We start from the raw sequence: 18,573 nt of genomic DNA on the forward strand, positions 1-18,573 counted from the left end.
GATACAACAAAGCCTAAATTGTACATGCACATTTTTGTATTTGCTACTTCAAGAGTGTCCTTCTATTTATAGAATTTGAAATGACTTTTCAGAATAGTCATGTCCTTTCATGAACGGATGTGTCTATTCAATTTAAGACCTCTTGTATTACAAACTATCTAACAATCCCCCACTAGTTTGTAATATTTCTCTTATAATATTATGCATACGGCAGAGTATCCTATAATAGATTTGAACTTGCCATTAGTGTAAATACTTTAAAGTTCTAACAAAGTTATTGGTATCTTTAAAGATTTGAACCCCAACTCCATGTGTCAAAATCGAAAATATCACACACATAATATTATTTTGTATCTTATAAAGCCCAGTATTTGCTTTAGCACGTATTGGTCTTGTGCTCATCCTGATACCATGAATACTTATAAGACCAATCATTTAAGTCTTGCATGAAGAGGCACCACTTCGATATTCATATAGGTGAAATTAGCTGCTATGTCCCTGTTACTGCAGACATTTATTAATTTCATTAAGATTAATTCAACCTCTTCTCGTAACGGTTTGCACTATGGAGTTTGTCACTATGTCTCTGTTATTGTAGGCATTTAACAACTCCTCACATAACAGTATCCAGTACATTGGAATCAAGGCTCTAAATGAAGAGACTCGTGCTTTAGCAACACAAAGTAACTTGTTATTACCCGTTGAACTTGTATTGTTAGATTTTATACTAACTCAAAGTTGGGTTCATTACTTGTGTTTAATTTAAGGATTTTAGCCTTATTCTCTCACAATTTGTTTGTACTGCATTTCTTCTAAATAAATCTTGCAAGCCGATCAACATAAATTATCGTCGCGACTGATTGAAAGCAAATCTTTCACATATGCTTGTCATATACCAACACGCTAGACTTTTCATTACATATATGATTGTTGGATGATCTTAAAGTAGCATTATTAAAAATATAAGAGAATGATTGCACCAGTTGTGGCCACAACTCTTAATAACATAGGCATTTCTCAATTATTTATCTTCTCTTCTAGCATATGAATGCTCAATATTCCATATATTGTGGAATAAAAGTTTGGCTTCACGCCCAAAAGTAACAACTCCATTCAAGGTACAAATCCATCTTAAAGTGGATTTTTTTTTCTTATCATTTGATCAAATGATTCTTAAATTTATAGACCAAAAAGGCCTCTATTCATGAACATCATATTTCTATATACAAAGAGTTGTCTAACAGACACATCTTTTCATGAGAAGTCACAACCTTTTAAGTGACAGTATTTCATGAAAGAACAAAACATTTATAGGAAGGCTCATAACCTAACCATCAAATTGGTAGTTCCATCAAATAATCATCACCAAAATTGTGAAGTTGTAAATTCACTAACGACCATATCAAAAATATATTTTGTGGGAGTTGAAGAAATAATTTTATATCTTAAACTTCTTCAAATAATATTGACTATCAATCATAAGCCAAGCACCCCCTACACTTTAAACATTTTAAGTGTCCTTTCCAAATAATACTAAATACTTGAAATCTAATTATAAAAGTCAGAACCTCTAAAGTGACATCTTTACATGAGAGAATATAACATTTCAAGTGACATCCTTTCATAAAAGAACACAATTTTTCTGAAAAGATGTATGGTTAATCATATTCAAATTTCAAATGAGTTGTTTCATCAACTAGGCATCATCAAGACCGACAAAATTATGAATTCATTCACTACCATATCAATCCCCACTAAGGATTTTGGGCGGGGGAGGGGTGGTTGAAGAACTATGCAATTTATGTCTCAAGTTCTTCAAGATTATACTAACATTGAATTCAATATTGACTTTTAATCATAAGTCAAACACCCCCGATTTTAAATATTTCAAATGACATATTCTAGGCAATTCAGTATCATATTGTTGTCAATGGTAATGCTCAAAAGTATCAATATTTTATATTAAGACATCAAATTCATATAAATGTCTTTCAAATTACCCTTTGCACAAAGCATATGAACTAGAATTACTTTGTAAATCATTTTGGTGCCAATTAAAGCATTCACTGTTATAAACTAATTTGTTATAATACGAAGACGTTAATTACAAAAACGCTTCAATAGTTAATGTACCCATAATGATCTACAAACAAAGTACCTTTTCTCTACATGGGAAAGTAAAATGTAGAATTGGTTTGCACATCCCTCTGTTCAAATAAAAAACATTATCATTCATCCATGACCGATTAAGAAATATTGTTGGTGTAGCTTATGTCTACCGAAATATAGACTCTTAATTTAGTTCATACCCAAGTTCAAATTTAAAAACATATCGAAGTTGCACCCGTGGACGACGCCTATACAGTTAATTCTCTTTTTGATATGTCTAAATTCTTCATGTATATCTGTTTATCTTTTGTGTATCCCACATATGTATTTATATAATATAATTTTTATATATCTCCATGTACATCTTTGCTTATGCGTATTTATGCGTGATATACATGAATATATGCAGGGGCGGATGCACAGCCAACCGAGGGTGTTCACCCGAACACCCTCGGCAAAAATTTACAGTGTATATATGGGGTAGATTTTTTGTGTTTATGTATATATATTAGCTTTTGAACACCCTCAAAAAATGTAAAAGGTTAGCTCAAATGGTTTAGGTTATTCAAAATTGTCTCTAATGCTATAGGTTCGATTCCCATCAACAACATTTTTTTTTATATTTAGCTTTTGTTATTTTTTTCGAACCCCCTGAGTTAAAATCCTGAATCCGCCACTGGATATATGCATGTTGCAATAACGCTTTATCAACTCGACTTCAATTACAAACTTCGACTACAAATCAATTTCAAATTTTGTACATCGCTTTTTCAAGTGTTTCTAACAATTTCCATCATCCGCTGAACAAATTCTCTTTTTTTCTTTTTTTCTAAATCTTTTGAATATCATATACTAATGATAATTTTTTGATGGCCAAAAACAATACTCCCTCTGGATCAAAAAGAGTGTCCGTATACCCTTTTTTTTTGTTCAAAAAGAGTGTCCACTTATCAAATCAAGAAACAATTAATCTTATTTTTTCAAAATTTCCCTTGTTAAGTGTTAAGCGATCAAATCTCAATATCTATTTAATTAGAAATAGTTCAGTCAAATTATTTATTTTTACCTAGGAATCTATTTTTACCAAATTATCTTTGGTCGTTATAGTTTTTTTGATACTTTTGACCCTTCCCCGAGCTTTTTTAGCTCACATTTGACCTGAGGGGACCGTTGACATGCTTCCCGAATTATTTGGATAGGATTTGGGAGACTTTTTGGGAAATTTGGGATTAAATCGGAAAAGAGTGGACTCAAAGTTAACTTTTTGATTCGATTTGTGTGTATATTCGATTCAATTCCCAATGCACTCGGGTGCATTTTGGAATTTGGGTTGGGAAGTTGATGTTGAGGTATCGGGGGTTGACTCGGTCAACGAGACCTCTGTTGGGAATTCCGAGGCCACGAGTGCGTTCGTAGCGTGTTTTTATGTGTGTCTATGTAGGTGGTATGTGAGCAAATGGTCTCGGGTGATAGTCGGGATTTTGGGTTGATATTGTGATTTTTGGGAATTTCTGGTTCTGGTTTCCGCTATAGCGGCACCCTTACCGCAGCAGTGGCACCGCTATAGCGGTGGACTTGCCACAACAGCAACCAAGTGCAAATGTTGGCTGACCGCCGTGGCAGTCTGAGTGGTCGTCAAAGCGAGACCGCCGCAACGGTCCCATTGTCGCAGAAGCGGTATCGGGCAAATTATTTCATTTAATGAGTATTAAACGCCCTAAGTCGCTCTTTCTTTATTATTTCGACTTTAGAGTTTTTGAGAACTTTTCAAGGTGATTCTTGAGGGAAACTCTATGTGGTAAGTTCTTCTATCTCCTTTGCTATTCCATTTTCCATAATCACCTTAGGATTCCTTATCATGATAGTTCATTAAGAGTTTGATGATTAAAAGAGGGTTCATTGAGTTCTTCTTCTAGGCTTTGTAATATTGATTTATTGATTGGACTAACTTCATTAAGCATGGAATTGATGATTAGAATCTATTATTGCATGATTTCTTCCTAATTAGGGACTAAGTTATGGAATTGGAAGTTAGGATTTATACCCAATTTGGGGGTTTTGCCTAGAATATGAATTTAAGTAAATTGTTGTTTCTTCTAGCTTGATATTGATAGGAATTGATCACCTAGAGCTTTAATTTCATGTTGAGACCTTTAGATTCCTTCACCTTTCTAGTTCATAAACCCTATTCCATAGGTTGGGAATTTGGGTCTTGAATAGAAGTAGGGTTTGAATGATGTTCTTCTTGATTCTAATTCCATGATTCGGATATGTTAGACTTTCATTATCTCGAGGCTCAAAGGAAAGGGAAGACTAAGGTGTGATTGTTGGAGACTTTACTGTTCGGCTGTCCAGGTAGGTTATGGTTTACCCTATGGTGAGACTTCGGCTAGCGAAGCGTATGTTTAGATGATATTGTCGGAGAATACATGCAAGCCTTCGGGTATGAAGTTGGGCTGGATATTGTCTTATTTGGGGGCTAGCCACCTCGTTGTGTTGTTGACTTATCTGATCTATTACTTGTTGGCATTGTTGACATATTGATACCGTGGTAATTGTTAGTAGTAATCCATCATGACTACAATATCGCAATACTTTACTTGATTGACACTGAGATGAGAATGGTGATTCCATTGTGGCTTGTTGTGTAGCCTTACTATTGATACTACTTTGGTGCCATGTGTGGTACTGTTTCGGATAGAATTGGTTGTTGATATCACATTTCATCATATTCATACGCATTTCCATAATACACTGACATATGCATGGTTCTGGTACTGATGGTGATATGTGAGAGAGTGTAGCCTTCGAGGTTTCTGTCGGAGAGCGTAAAAGAGAAATGAGTATTCGTTGCCCGAGATTTCTTACTGGGAACGATGGAGTGTCCGATGCCCGAGGTCTTTGTCGGGATCGTGAGAGTGTGCTTGTGATCCTAGGTCATATTTCAGAGCGAGTGGTTGATGGACTTCGCGGGCCCCCATGGGTCATGATAGCTGAGATGTGGAGTCACTCCGTCCGGGACATGTTGTACAAAGCTGCACATGCATTGCATTCATCCTACATACATTATTGCATTGCATTGTATCTTGGTTTCTATTGATTTTTGTGATACTACTGTGATGTGCTAATTCGAATTGCTATACTGAGACTTAGCACAGTTGGGTTTAGATGCTACAACATAGGTGATGACTTGTACTGTGGATATGGCTTATTGTTGACTTGTACTTGTTGGTTTATGTGTTTATCTTGCTTTGTTGTCTTTATATATGTTAGTTAGTCTTAGTCGGCCTATGATACCTACCAATACTTGTTGTTTGTACTGACTTGCACTTGCTGCATTCTTTTATGAATGCAGAGTATTAGGTGGGATTGACTTCTACTCCTCATAGCTGACTGTTCGAGGATTTGCTGATTCGAGTCTTTCAGGGTGAGCATGAGGACGTTCGCTGCCCGAAGATTCCTCTATCTACTATGTCTTTATTTCCGTTCTAAGACATATGTTTTGAGACTATTGATGTATTTTTATTATTCAGACCTGTAGTATTTAGTTAGATGCTCTTGTATAACCAGATCAGATACTGGGGTGTATTTCTCTTATTTCCGCTTCCTTATATTATTATCGTGAGACTTCCGTTATTCTATTTTCTTCCGCTTATTTATTGTTTATTCCTGTGTTTATGAAATGTTGGGTTAAGGGTTCGCCTACCGAGGTAGGAAGAGTATGTGCCCTCATGACTTAGTTAAATTGGGTCATGACATTATGATGAATACAAAGCAGAAATAATTCTCTCATTATTCTTGTCTCTCTAAATTATCGTCCCTGTCTCGATTTTAAAGGGAACCTTCCTTTTTTACAGTAGTGGAAAAGAACTTCCCATCAAGCTCTTCAAAAACTGGAACGCTGCCCTCCGTATGGTGTGCTACTTGAAAAAGAACCTAGGACAAGGTATTGTGATGAGAAAAGATTGTGATCTCCAGTTGTACGGATGGTGTGATTCAGACTGAGCCGGATGTCCATTGACTCGAAAACTACTTATCGGTTGGTTTAACTCCCTCGTTAATTCACCCATGGAAAACCAAGAAGCAGCACATTGTCTCCCGCTCGTAAGCGGAGGAAGAATACAGGGCCATGGTAATGACAGTCTGTGAATTGAAATGGCTAAAGGGTATCTTACATAGTTTGGGCGTTGACCATAAATCTCCAGTGAAAATGTATTGTGATAGTCAAACGACATTATATATTGCACGCAATCCGGTGTTTCATGAATGGACTAAACACATTGAAGTTGACTGTCACTATGTTCGGAACGCACTCCAATCCGGTCTATTACTTCCTCGTCACGTGTCCACCAGTGAGCAATTGGCCGACGTGTTTACGGAGGCTTTGGGCAAATCGCAGCATCAATATTTGCTTGGCAAGTTGGGCATTCGGGACCCTCATGCTCCAACTTGAGAAGGGGGGGGGGGGGGGTATTGAGAGTATATAATAGTTTATTTATGGAACAATTGTAATTTGGTAATATAAGAATTATAATTTTATTAGAATAGGTTACCTTGTTAGATTAGGAGAATGAAGACCTTACTTCTATATAAAGAGGTCATTATGATGAATACAAAGCAGAAATAATTCTCTCATTATTCTTGTCTCTCTAAATTCTAGTCCCCGTCTAAAAAACTTCCCATGAAGCTCTTCAAAAAGGGGAAATAATTCCGCAATAACCACTAAAAAAATAAGTATCCAAAAAACTGCTAAAAAAAACAAACAAACAAATAAACAAACGAGCCCTTATTGCATCATTATCATTGTAAATTCGCCTCAAGGAGAACCAGTCAAGTACAGACCCAACAGCGTCGTAGAGTGTGTCTTGTATTTGAATCGGATTTAGCTGGGAAGAACATAAGCCGAGGAATTGAAGGAAAGTGAAAATAACGGAACGAAATTGCATAACATTCAAATGCGTTAACTAGTGGTAAAGTAATATTTTATTGGGGAGAAACACCTGGCAAAGAGTTGTTAAATTGTCGCTGGTTGCATTAAAATAAGAATATATATCAGGAAAAACCTACCCCTCTTTAAAATTAGGGATCCTCTCAAGGAATTTGTAGATTGGAAAAAGAGATGGCAGAAGTGGTGGTGAACATGGTGTTGGAGAGCTTGGCGCAATTATTAATCGAAAAGGTGGAGCTGATAAAAGGTGTAGGGGACGACTTCAAACTTCTAGTAGAGGACGACTGCAAACTTCTTTCGGAAGAAATTAAACGGCTGAAAGCCTTCTTAGACGATGCTGCGAAATACCACAGTGACAGTGAGAGCAAAGAGTGGGATCAGTTGAAGAAGGAGGCTCAGAAAATGCTATATATAGCTGAGGATCTCGTTGATAAGAGCCAGGTTCAATTGAGGCCGCACAGAGAAAAGAATAAACTGCTAAGGAAGTTGGGTGTCGGCAATAGTGGTACGCTCAGGGCTCTTGCAGTTGAGACTAAAAGCATCCTGGAGAAGGTGAAGCAACTTCGCCTACGAGCCTTCCAGCCCAAACCACTGCAGGTAAATCGTTCTACCCAAATCTCATCTATTCACTTGTATTTCCTTTGTTTCAATTTATATGAAGCTAATTTTGTCCCACTTTATCCCGTAATATTTAAAGGTCTGGAAACATACTCCCTCTAATTATTGTTTTTTTGGTTTTACACTCGGTGTTCGATATCCGCATTAGAGCCCGACTATATTCGGATTCACGCCGCGTAGGGCTCATTCGGGAGGAACCGCTTTGTACCAAGAATTTTTTCATATTCAGGGCTTGAACCCGAGACTTCTGATTAAGGGAGAAACAGTTCCATCCGCTGCACCACATCTTTCGGTGATACCCCTCCAATTATTGAATGACAACAATAACCCCCCATGTGCAATGTTTTTCGATAAAATATTTCTCTTTTTGAATGACTATCTTTTTCTTTTTCTTTGTAGAACCCCCCCCCCCCCCCCCCCCCCCCAACCCAAAAAAAAAATCAAGGCAAAAATGAATTTTACAGGTACTTTTCTTGATTAGCTTAAGCTTGTGTTTCCTCCTTTTTGATGAGTTTAAGCTAAGAGTCAATTTTACTTTAATGCCTTAATATTTAAGCGTTGGAAAAAACAATACCTCCTCCACATGTTAAATGATAATGGTAACCCGACCCCTAATACAATATTTTCCTGTGAGACTTTTAAATTTTTGAATAAAGATATTTTTTTTTTTTAAATACAAAAATATATAACTCTTATTTATTAGATTTAAGCTGTCCATACATTTGCATAAACATAAGTACTCAAATAAGATTCCGATTAATTTCATGTAATCAAGGAATTCCATCCGTAACCCTCAAAGAATTTCTTATAAATATAGTTAGAAAATATTTCATATAGGATAAAAATCAGATTGATTTTTCAGAAAAAATAAATATTTGCTTGGCTCATCTGAGTGGTTTGAAAATAAAAAAATATGTTTGAATAATCGATTTATGTGTAAATTGTTGTGAATTATATCTTAGCAGATGAAATTAATTACTACTATATAAAATATTTATAGATGACCCAAAGATAATTAGAGGGTGAAATTAGGTAGACTGTTGATGTGCAATTAGAACCCAAACGTTTAATGCACATGCAGGTAAACGAATGCCACATAGCTTGTAATGTATTACTAACATATTATTCCAAGTAGTTGTTTTATCCTAAAAGAAAAAAGATTGTCATTCCCCAAAAAAAAAAAATTACCGGAAAATATTGCATAAGGGGGTTATCGGTCCCTTTTAATATTTGGAGGGGGGTATCGTTTTCCAACCCTTAAATGTTGAAGAGGCGGGGGGGGGGGGGGGGGGGGGGGAGGGGGGGGAGGTAAAGTTGGATTGACTCAATATCTATGTCTTATTCAAAATCACCAATTTCAAAGATCTTCCTTTCATTGTTAAACTCTGTATCCAATCAAACACATTCACATATTAGTTATCACAAACAAACTAGAGTTAGGCTGTTGTAATAATGATAATGAAATAGGTCAAAAATGTCCTTAACATATTGAAATGGTTCAATATCCTCTCCTTCCACCTATTGGATCAAATTTGCACCTCCTTCCATCTATTGGGCTCTACGTATTAGAAATGGCTTTGAAATGCCCCCTCCTTCCACCTATTGGGTTAAATTTGCTCCTAATGTTATTTTCAGGTAAAATTATCTCTCTATTAACCGTATAATTATATGACATTTAATTGAACACGTGGACTTTATTTGGTCCACATAATTTTTTAACACAAGCAAAAATGAACCGACCTATTCATGACCCAACCTAACAATTTGATACATGAGACTCATTTTTAAATAAAAGCCACATGCTTAATTAAATTTAATAAATGTCATATAATTGTGCTTTTAGTAGAGGGAAATTTTTAAGCTTAAAAATAATGTTAGGGGAAAATTTAAACTAATAGGTAGAAGGAGGGGGCATTTCTGAGCCATTGCTAATACATTAAGGGCATTTTTTATGCCAATAGGTTGAAGAAGTGCATTTTTGAACCATTTCTAATATGTTAAAGGCATTTTTGACCCTTTTTCTTGAATATGCACGACGTTTAAAAATAAATGAAGGTTTCTAAAATATTTTGATTTTAAACATGTCATAACATTTATCTCGTTATAAAATTTTTGAAATTTGTAGCCTTAAACATGTGAAAAAAATGACAAAAATGGTCCCTTATGTTTGAGGGTAGGTTCAAAATAGTCTTTTAAGTACGCACAAGACAATTTTGGTCCTTTAAGTTTGCCTCCGTCAAATATTTATCAAACCTGTCTATTAGATTTGAAGAGAACTATGAAAAAAGGAAATTAGCAAAAACTCACAGTTACAGGTACACTTGTTGTAGTTTCTGCTATTTTTATTTATTTTTAGAGTTTGGTGCAACTTTTTGAGGTGTAATTTCTACTATTTTTTGAATATCTTTTTAGTGTCTAGCACAGTTTTTGTGTTGCATATTTTATGATTTGATGGGACTTTCTTGGTGTTTATAATTAAATTTTTTATTTCCATTTTTTTCTGTCAAATCCAACGAACATAAATTTTTAAATATTTGACACTAAAAGTGTTACTTTTGGCAAACTTAAAAGACCAAAATTGATCTGTGCGTACTTAAGAGACTATTTTGAACCTATCCTCTACCATAAAGGTCCATTTTTGTCATTTTCTCTTAAACATGTCATAACATTTGTGTGACTATAAAAACTTCTCGTTAGAGATAAATAGCAAGAGTAAAGTTAATTATTTTGAAATATAAGAATAGGTCTTTTTTATTAATTAATTCTAAGAGAATAGCATCACATAAACTTATAATAATAATAATAATAATAATAATAATAATAATAATAATAATAATAATAATAATAATGATGATGATGATGATGTCTATCGGAAACTACTTCTCTAGCTCCACAAGGTAGGGGTAAGGTCTGCGTACACTCTACACTCCTCAGACTCCACTTGTGAAATTACGCTTATTATGTTGGTGTTGTTGTAATAATAATAATAATAATAATAATAATAATAATAATAATAATAATAATAATAATAATAATAATAATAATAATAATAATAATAATAATAATAATAATAAATAGAGAGAATATAATACATAAAGAGACAAATATTTTGTGATTTGCGGGATATTGCACAGGAGCGAGGATTACCATGTGCGCATCCAAAGGCTAGCAACTGCGGGTCTCCTTGTGCGACTAAATTATGTGCATACCTTTTATGTGCTAATTTAATAATTTCTTCTATTTCTGTTACCTTTATAAAAAAGAATTCTTCTATTTTATTAAAAATTTAACCTTTTTTTTTAAATTTATATTGTTGCTTGCAGACTTTTGATTCACTCGACTTATTTCATTAAGTTATATTTACATAAATAATGATAATGAAATAAAATAAAATAAAAATTTGAAATACAAAATAAATGAGAAAAACTTCCTACTCGTGGGGCATAAATTAGTTTTGCCCACGAGGCAGCAGTTCGGGGTATTTCAATAAGTTGTGATACTAAACTTGCTCAATTGTCAACATGGTATGTGTCATAAACTAAAGTTAGTTATACGTGTTGGTCAATTGTTCTCAAGTCAATACAAGTGAAACTTCTGCTCAATAAGCAACACATTGCACTATCTTAACATTCGTCCTCATCTTCTACCTCATAGACTAAACTAACTTATGCGATTGTAAGTCTATAACTTTAACTTATGCATGATGGACGATAAAGACTATTTTAAAGATTTTGTTTAAGCGGCCAATAATACAAGACCATCCCTTATGAAGTCCTATTTCTGCAATTCTTTTGGCTTGACTAACCCTTCAATTCATAGACACATCTAGGGATGGGCGTTCGGGTCGTCAGATTAAATATGAAAATTTCGATTTGGATTTTCATTTCGCAGGTTGAAGAAACTACAATCCAAATCCCATCCAAATAAGCTCGGATCTGATTGCATTTTCTAAGTTCAGTATCGGATTAACCAGTTTGGATATTTAGAATTTTCAGTTTTGACTTTTCAGCCTTTAAGGTAGGCTTATTAGGAACGAAATTCATATGCCTCAGTTACCAAGTTACAAGTTTTAACATAATACGAAACCAATTATGTGGATTCAGCAAAGAGTTGTTACCACTAAACCAAAAGGTATCAAGTTACATAGCTCGGTTCTATATTATTCCCTCTGTTTCATTGGACGCTGCCTTATTCTTAAAATAGTGAAGTAAACTCCAGCTTTGCAAGCTACAGTATATTATAAGTTTTTAATCTAGTAGAAAATTCAATATTGGACTTAACCTATTGGAAGAATTAGTATTGGGCACATATAATATGATTAGGGCTAAATATAAGGTATAAAAAATTTTGAATTTTCAAATATCCAAAAATCCGAAGTACTAAATCCGATATCCAATCCAATCCATAATCCAAAAATTCAACCAAATATCCAAAAAAATTGGATTTCAGGTTGGCTCAAACAATGCCCACCACTAGACTCACCCCGCTCCGCTTAATTTTCTTTTATTTTTTTATTTTGTTATTTAGCTAATACAAACAAGTTTAACCTCTTTTTATTCTTTAAAGATGGAGAGTTTAATATTACTCAACCAATTTAAATTTTCCTTTTTTGTTTCGTCTAGTATGGTTTTTTAATTTTGTGTTTGTGTGTTTTCCATTTCTTTTATTTTAGCTTCAACAATTGAATCAATCAACTTTTGTTTTTTTTTAAAAAAAAAAACCCAATTCGATATTTCTATATATATGAAAATGTAATATCTAATGCTCAAGCTTGGGAGGAAAATTGATTTTGATTTATTTGTTGAGTTTTAAGTTTATCTCAAAAAATTTTAAAATTCAAAAAAGTCCCCGGCCACACTTAAACCTGATTTTAGCATTTTCATGAACCAAAAATATTGAGAGAAAAATGTGGTCCATCTGGTTAAAATAGACTATAAGGGGTCGTCTAAACTAATTCTTCCAAGAAAGGAAGAGTAACTTGGGATCCCCACATTTTCCCCATATGAGTGTAATCAAGGCACATTTTCAATTTATGTGCATTGGTTACACATAGACTAAAAACTTTTGAAATTTGTGATTTGAAATATATAATAATATTATGATTATAAGACTTTTAAAGCTCGTAATCTGTCCCTTCAAGTACATCTGATAAAATTGGAACGATACAGAGAAGATTAGCATGGCCCCGTCGCAAGGATGACACCAGGGGCAGCTCAACCAAATTGGTGGCCTAAAGCCAAAAATAAGAGGCCTTAAGTTTATTAATAAAATAATTTTTTTCGTTAACCATTTTGTACGTATCTTGATGTCTAGCTTACACCTATATAAAGGTAACATATTATCTTGAAAAGGCATCTCGAATATCCATAAACTCCCGAGATATTTATAAAGAGATTAAGGCATCAAATACTGTCTTTTTCAAAATCACTTTCCTAACGGTCCTCGAAACAATCAAGGGGTAAACAGAGTTGTAAACAAATATTCATCAATAAAATCTCTTTTATCTGTTGTTGCAGTTTATTTTCTGTATTTGAAAAAATTTGTTGTAAACAGGAATCATTAGAACCCGCTGAAGTCATTCCTGATCCGGTAAGCGTTCTGCAAAGGATGGAAAATGAGTATGATTTGCCTGGATACCACAAGAAAAACATAAAGTTGATGAAGACTGAGCTATGGTTTCTGGGTACATTTTTCCTCTTGGGGAGTGGAGACCTGCAAATAAAGATCAAAAGTGTTCTGAAATTTGCAGAAGATGTCTTCGGCTCTGACTCTAAATTTGACTACTTTGGTGTGCTAGAAACCATTGAGTCTGTCAGAACGGAACTCGAATCCATTGACGATCTCGGGTACAATCTCCCAGACGAGTGTGGTATTTATTTTGAAACTACAGCTCCAGCTGTTACTGCGACTCCCCTGACTCTCGAACCTGTGGTGGAATACATAGACAACGTTGTAAAGAATGCCAAGGATCTGGTAATTGTTCGTCTCGACAAGAAGCCGTCTGTTGTGTCTAATGAGGCACAGAGCAGCACATATGCTTCTGCAAAGGCTAAAGTAGAATTGGTGGAAAAGGAGTTGAGCGCACTCAGGAACTTTGTGTGCTTTCTCGGAAAGATATGCAGTTCAGAACAACAAGACTGCTGGCAGACTTTGTTGTGTCATGCTGATTATGTGGCTACCTGCACAGCAATTACATTCTATATCAGTATGGGATGTAGCCTTCCTGATAAACTGGAGGAAATGATTCAGCATATTAAGCCACGCGTCCGAGTCTTCTACACAGATGTCCTGAGATATTTAAAGTTATCAGGCACTCTCGTCGTCATGCCCCCAATTGAATTTGCTGATGGATTCATGCAGTCTCTTCAGCAAATATCCATGGAGTTAACAGAGTCTTCTTCCTTGACTGTACATCAAAAAGAATCCGTTGCAGAACAACTTAACTCGTTGAGAATCTTTCTGAATGAGTTACCGTTGATTAACGACATTCAGGATGAGATGAAGATGCATTTCTTCAAACGGCTTTCGAGGGTGGTCATTGATGCTGCACTTGTTGTCTACTCATCGGGTGATAGCAACAAGGAAGATTGGCATCAAGAGTTACTACTTGTCTTAGAAACGATTCGGTCTGTCAAAATAAAGATTTATCAAAAGATTCGAGAGTGGGTAACGTCCCATTTGCCTAAGAATGATAAATTGGCCTTTTCCAATCAGCTTCTCAGCTTCAAGGAGTTCCTTTCTGTCCATTCTGATTCCCTTGCTTCTGTGAAGAATCAACTCGAAGTAGTCCATGAGGAGCTTACATTTTTCGAACCTTCCGTCAAGAGTGTAGCAGAACAAGGCAATAACAAGCTGTGTAATGAACTTGAAAATCTTGTTGGAAGAGTCGTTGATAAGGCTTTTGAGGCAGAGTACATACTTGATTCATTTGCGATTAGAGATGCACCTCTTACTTTTCTTACCATGTGGCTCTCGGAAATCATAAAGGAGATTAAGCTCATTAAGACAGAGTTAACCAAATCCAAGGAAAAGAATATGACAAGTGCCTCCAATGCTACCAACGAAGAACTCGTTGGTTTTGGAGATGTCCGGAAGACTATAAGAGACCAGCTAGTTGGAGGATTAAAAGAACTGGATGTCGTTTCCATTGTGGGTATGGCCGGTTCAGGCAAAACGACCCTTGCCCGAAGTTTTATCAATGATGATATAATTGTTTCTCATTTTGATTTCCGGGCAGAGTGTCGCGTTTCACAAGAATACACACGGGAAGACTTGCTACTTTCCATTTTGATTTCTTCTAATTGTAATGAGCCCACTGAAATCAGTAAAAGAAGTGCTGATGAATTAGCTGATAGACTACGGAGAATTCTACTGCCAAAGAGATACCTCTTAATCATTGACGATGTGTGGGAAGTAAAAGCATGGGAAGACTTGAAATTATGCTTTCCTGATAATAGAAAAGGTAGCAGAATCATTTTGACCAGCAGACGTAAAGAAGTTGCTGTGCATGCTAAATGTGTCACTGAACCCCATTATCTTCGGAGTCTGGAAGAGCCAGAAAGTTGGTTGTTATTACAGAAAAGGGTATTTGGGCAAGAAATCTGCCCAGAAGAGTTGAAGGAAGTTGGGCAAAACATAGCAAAGAAGTGTAATGGGCTACCACTTTCCATTGTTATAGTCGCTGGTCTTCTCGCAAAGATGGATAAGACAGAAAGATGCTGGACGCGGACGGAGTTATGTTTTGGGGAAACAGTGCAGGATGGCGCAAAGGATTTAGTAAAACTAAGTTACGATGATTTACCTTACAAACTGAAACACTGCTTTTTGTATTTCGGAGCATTTTTAGAGGACAGAGAAATTTCAGTGTCAAAATTAACAAGCTTATGGATTGCTGAGGCGTTCATAAATAATGATGAGGAGAAGTGTTTGGAGGATATGGCAGAAGATTACTTGGAGGATCTTATTGGAAGAAACCTTGTCATGGTAACTAAGAGGAGATCAACCGGGAAGATTAAAGCATGTCGTGTGCACGATCTGATACTCGACTTCTGCAAGGAGAAAGCTAAGGAAGATAATTTTCTTTTGTGGCTGAAAAGGTATTTCCTTCTTTATATTCTTCTCGAAGCTTTGATTAATTCATATGTTTTCACTTATTCCTTATCCTACTTAAATTCTCTATGCAGAGATCAAGATGCCAATTATCCACATTTTTATTCTGAAAAGCCTGTGCATCGCCGCTTATCATTTTGTTCTAATCAAGATGATCTTTCTCGGTGGAGGCCGTCATGCTCACACGCTCGTTCTCTGTTATTCAGGGAGCTTAGCGTTAATACATGTTCTTCAATGGGACATGCCTCTATCATCTTTAGCAACTTCAAGTTTCTCAGGGTGTTGGATTTGGAGTTTGTTGCTGTGAAATCTTTTCCCACCGAAATTAAGCATCTGAAGTACCTTGCTGTTCAAACTCCTGAGGATTCTATTCCATCATCCATAGAGAACCTCTCGAATCTTCAAACTTTCATTGTCAAGAGAAACGGTGGACAGGTACTGTTGCCGGATACTCTTTGGAAGCTGAGAAAGTTGAGAAATATAAGCATTAGTGACAGTGCTTTGTTTGATTTGCGTGGTGCACAAGAATCTCTTGATGGAAGACTCTCAAAACTGGACAATTTGGCAACACTTTCCTCAATATATGTTTCCAATGTGGACAACATGGAGAGGATAGCAGGAAGAACACCCAATCTTCGGAAGTTAAGATGCATATTTGCTGATTCAGGGCGTTGGGGAGAGAATGAAAATCGTTTTCCTGTATTTGACTCATTATCTCAACTTGAAACACTAAAGGCGGTCTTCACCAGTATTCCAGAGATAGGTCCTTCAAGATTAAACTCTCCAATGAATCTTAAGAAATTGACATTATGCAAATTTCCTCTGCCGCCTGTTGAGATTTCTACCATTGCCAACCTTCTCAACCTTGAGGTACTTAAACTGCAACAAGTCGTCTTCGAGGGGGATGAATGGGAAGTTAGAGATAATGGGTTCCATCAGCTAAAATTCTTGGAACTAGAAAATCTCAAACTCTCAAAATGGATAGTGTCTGAGGAAGCCTTCAGTTGCCTCAAGAAATTGGTTCTGGATAGGTGTTTACATCTCGAAGCAATCCCTGATTGTTTTGAGGAACTGGGTCATTTGCAATACATTGAGGTAAAATCATGCAGTGAAGACGTTTCCAACTCAGCCAGGAATATCAAAGAAACAAGAGTTGATAACGGGCACAAATGCGACGTTAAAGTCTTTTCTTAGCTTGAAATATTAGGGCTGCAAGTCTGCAACCTTCAGTTCATTTCCAATATGATTGCAGGTACAATTTTAAACAAATACTGCTATTTTATCACTCATTTCTGCTCCCTTGAATATATTTTCTTGTTGACATGCTTATACATATTCGGTTTAAAACTTTAGTGGTCCTTAAAAGAAATTCCAAGTAAAATTTCTTTACAATTCCAGTAAAAAATTCTATTTACAGCAAAAAGTTGTAAGGGAGTTTTAGGCGGAGGAAGTGACCTTATGTGTTGAAATTTCCCATTTCTCTGAGAATCAGTTATGAGTGACCTCGTACTTCTTTCTTTCTTTCTTCTTTTTTTTTTTTTGTTTTTTGTTTTTTTTTTATTTTTTATTTTTTATGAGCTTATGCGTTGTATTGTTTTTTGGTTATTGCAGCTATTGTTTGTTGTTGCTGGTTGTAGCAGAGGGGTGTTTGCTGCTTTGTCTCTCCACTGTAATACTTTTGGGGCTTGTTTCACTAGTAGTCTTATGGTCTTTTCTGATAAGTTATGACGTTGCTGGTTGTAGCAGAGGGGTGTTTGCTGCTCTGTCTCTCCTGTAATACTTTTGGGGCTTGTTTCACTAGTAGTCTTATGGACTTTTCTGATAAGTTATGACTTCATTTCTTAGTGCACCGGGTTGCCTCTTTTTTTTTTTTTTTTTTTTTTTTTTTTGTTTATGGATTGGGGGAACGTTGTTTGATTTTTTCACGATATTTTATGATACTTCCTTTTTACAAATATGATGTTATACTGGGTATGTTGTTGATGATGTTATGTTTCCTCCTTAATATGGATTGTTAGGAGGTTTGTTAATCTGTATCTCAAGATACTTTTAATACTTCTGTTTTGTTTATGAGTATGATGGCAATGCCTATATACTTGTATCACTTCTCGTTCGATTTTGCACTTTCTTTTATGAAAGGTGCCATTCTTTTTTACATGAAACAAGCCATAGACATTCTATGGTTTATTACCAACCCCACCCAACACTCCCCCCCCCCCCTACGCCACCCCTCCCCCACTAAAAAAAAAAATGCTCTCCATTTTGAGAGTTTTGAGGTCTTCTAGTTTCAAAGTTGCATTTTAAGTACCTCAAGAAGTGAGAAGGTTGACAATGGTTGAAATTTCACCAAGTGGCAGAGGAAAACTGCATAAAGTCAATTTCTTGAGACGCACAGGAAAGTTTAATGGGGAAGGACCTATCTTTCGAATACAGATTAAGAGCACCTTCAACATTTCAAGTTGAGATAATGAGTTTGATGCAGGGAACTGATTGTCATCTTTCACCAACCCCATGAATTGGCAAATATGCATTGTAACTTTTGAAGATTGGGTGTTTAGCTCACTATCCTCTCCACCTCCTCCGCGCTAGAGAGAAAATATTCCCAAATTCTCTAATTTTGAAGTAATTCATTTGCTCGTTACAAATTGAACATAGCTCGGTCAGTAATGAGTACATGTTTTAGCTTGAGCAGCTTCTAGAAAGTATCAGGACACTACAAGAGTTTCAAGATTGTAAAGATTTCTTCAAAGTTTCAAGATTGTAAAGATTTTCGTTTGAAGATGGGACAG

At 35.7% G+C, this 18,573-nt stretch overlaps 1 protein-coding gene and 1 non-coding gene across 2 annotated transcripts; both read left to right on the top strand.

The window, feature by feature from the left end:
• Positions 1-6,758: 6,758 nt before the first annotated feature.
• LOC132614933 (putative late blight resistance protein homolog R1A-3) lies at positions 6,759-17,839 on the top strand. Its single transcript, XM_060329481.1, has 4 exons — positions 6,759-7,654; positions 13,229-15,771; positions 15,859-17,036; positions 17,396-17,839. Exons 1-3 carry the CDS (start codon positions 7,229-7,231, stop codon positions 16,976-16,978), a joined length of 4,089 nt encoding a protein of 1,362 aa, XP_060185464.1. The 5' UTR covers positions 6,759-7,228; the 3' UTR covers positions 16,979-17,036; positions 17,396-17,839.
• Positions 12,798-12,902, top strand: LOC132616282 (U6 spliceosomal RNA). The gene has a single exon (XR_009573073.1). It is a non-coding gene; the product is annotated as a U6 spliceosomal RNA (small nuclear RNA).
• Positions 17,840-18,573: the final 734 nt, after the last annotated feature.

The sequence above is a fragment of the Lycium barbarum genome, chromosome 10 (genome assembly GCF_019175385.1).
Source record: "Lycium barbarum isolate Lr01 chromosome 10, ASM1917538v2, whole genome shotgun sequence".
Lineage (NCBI taxonomy): Eukaryota > Viridiplantae > Streptophyta > Magnoliopsida > Solanales > Solanaceae > Lycium > Lycium barbarum.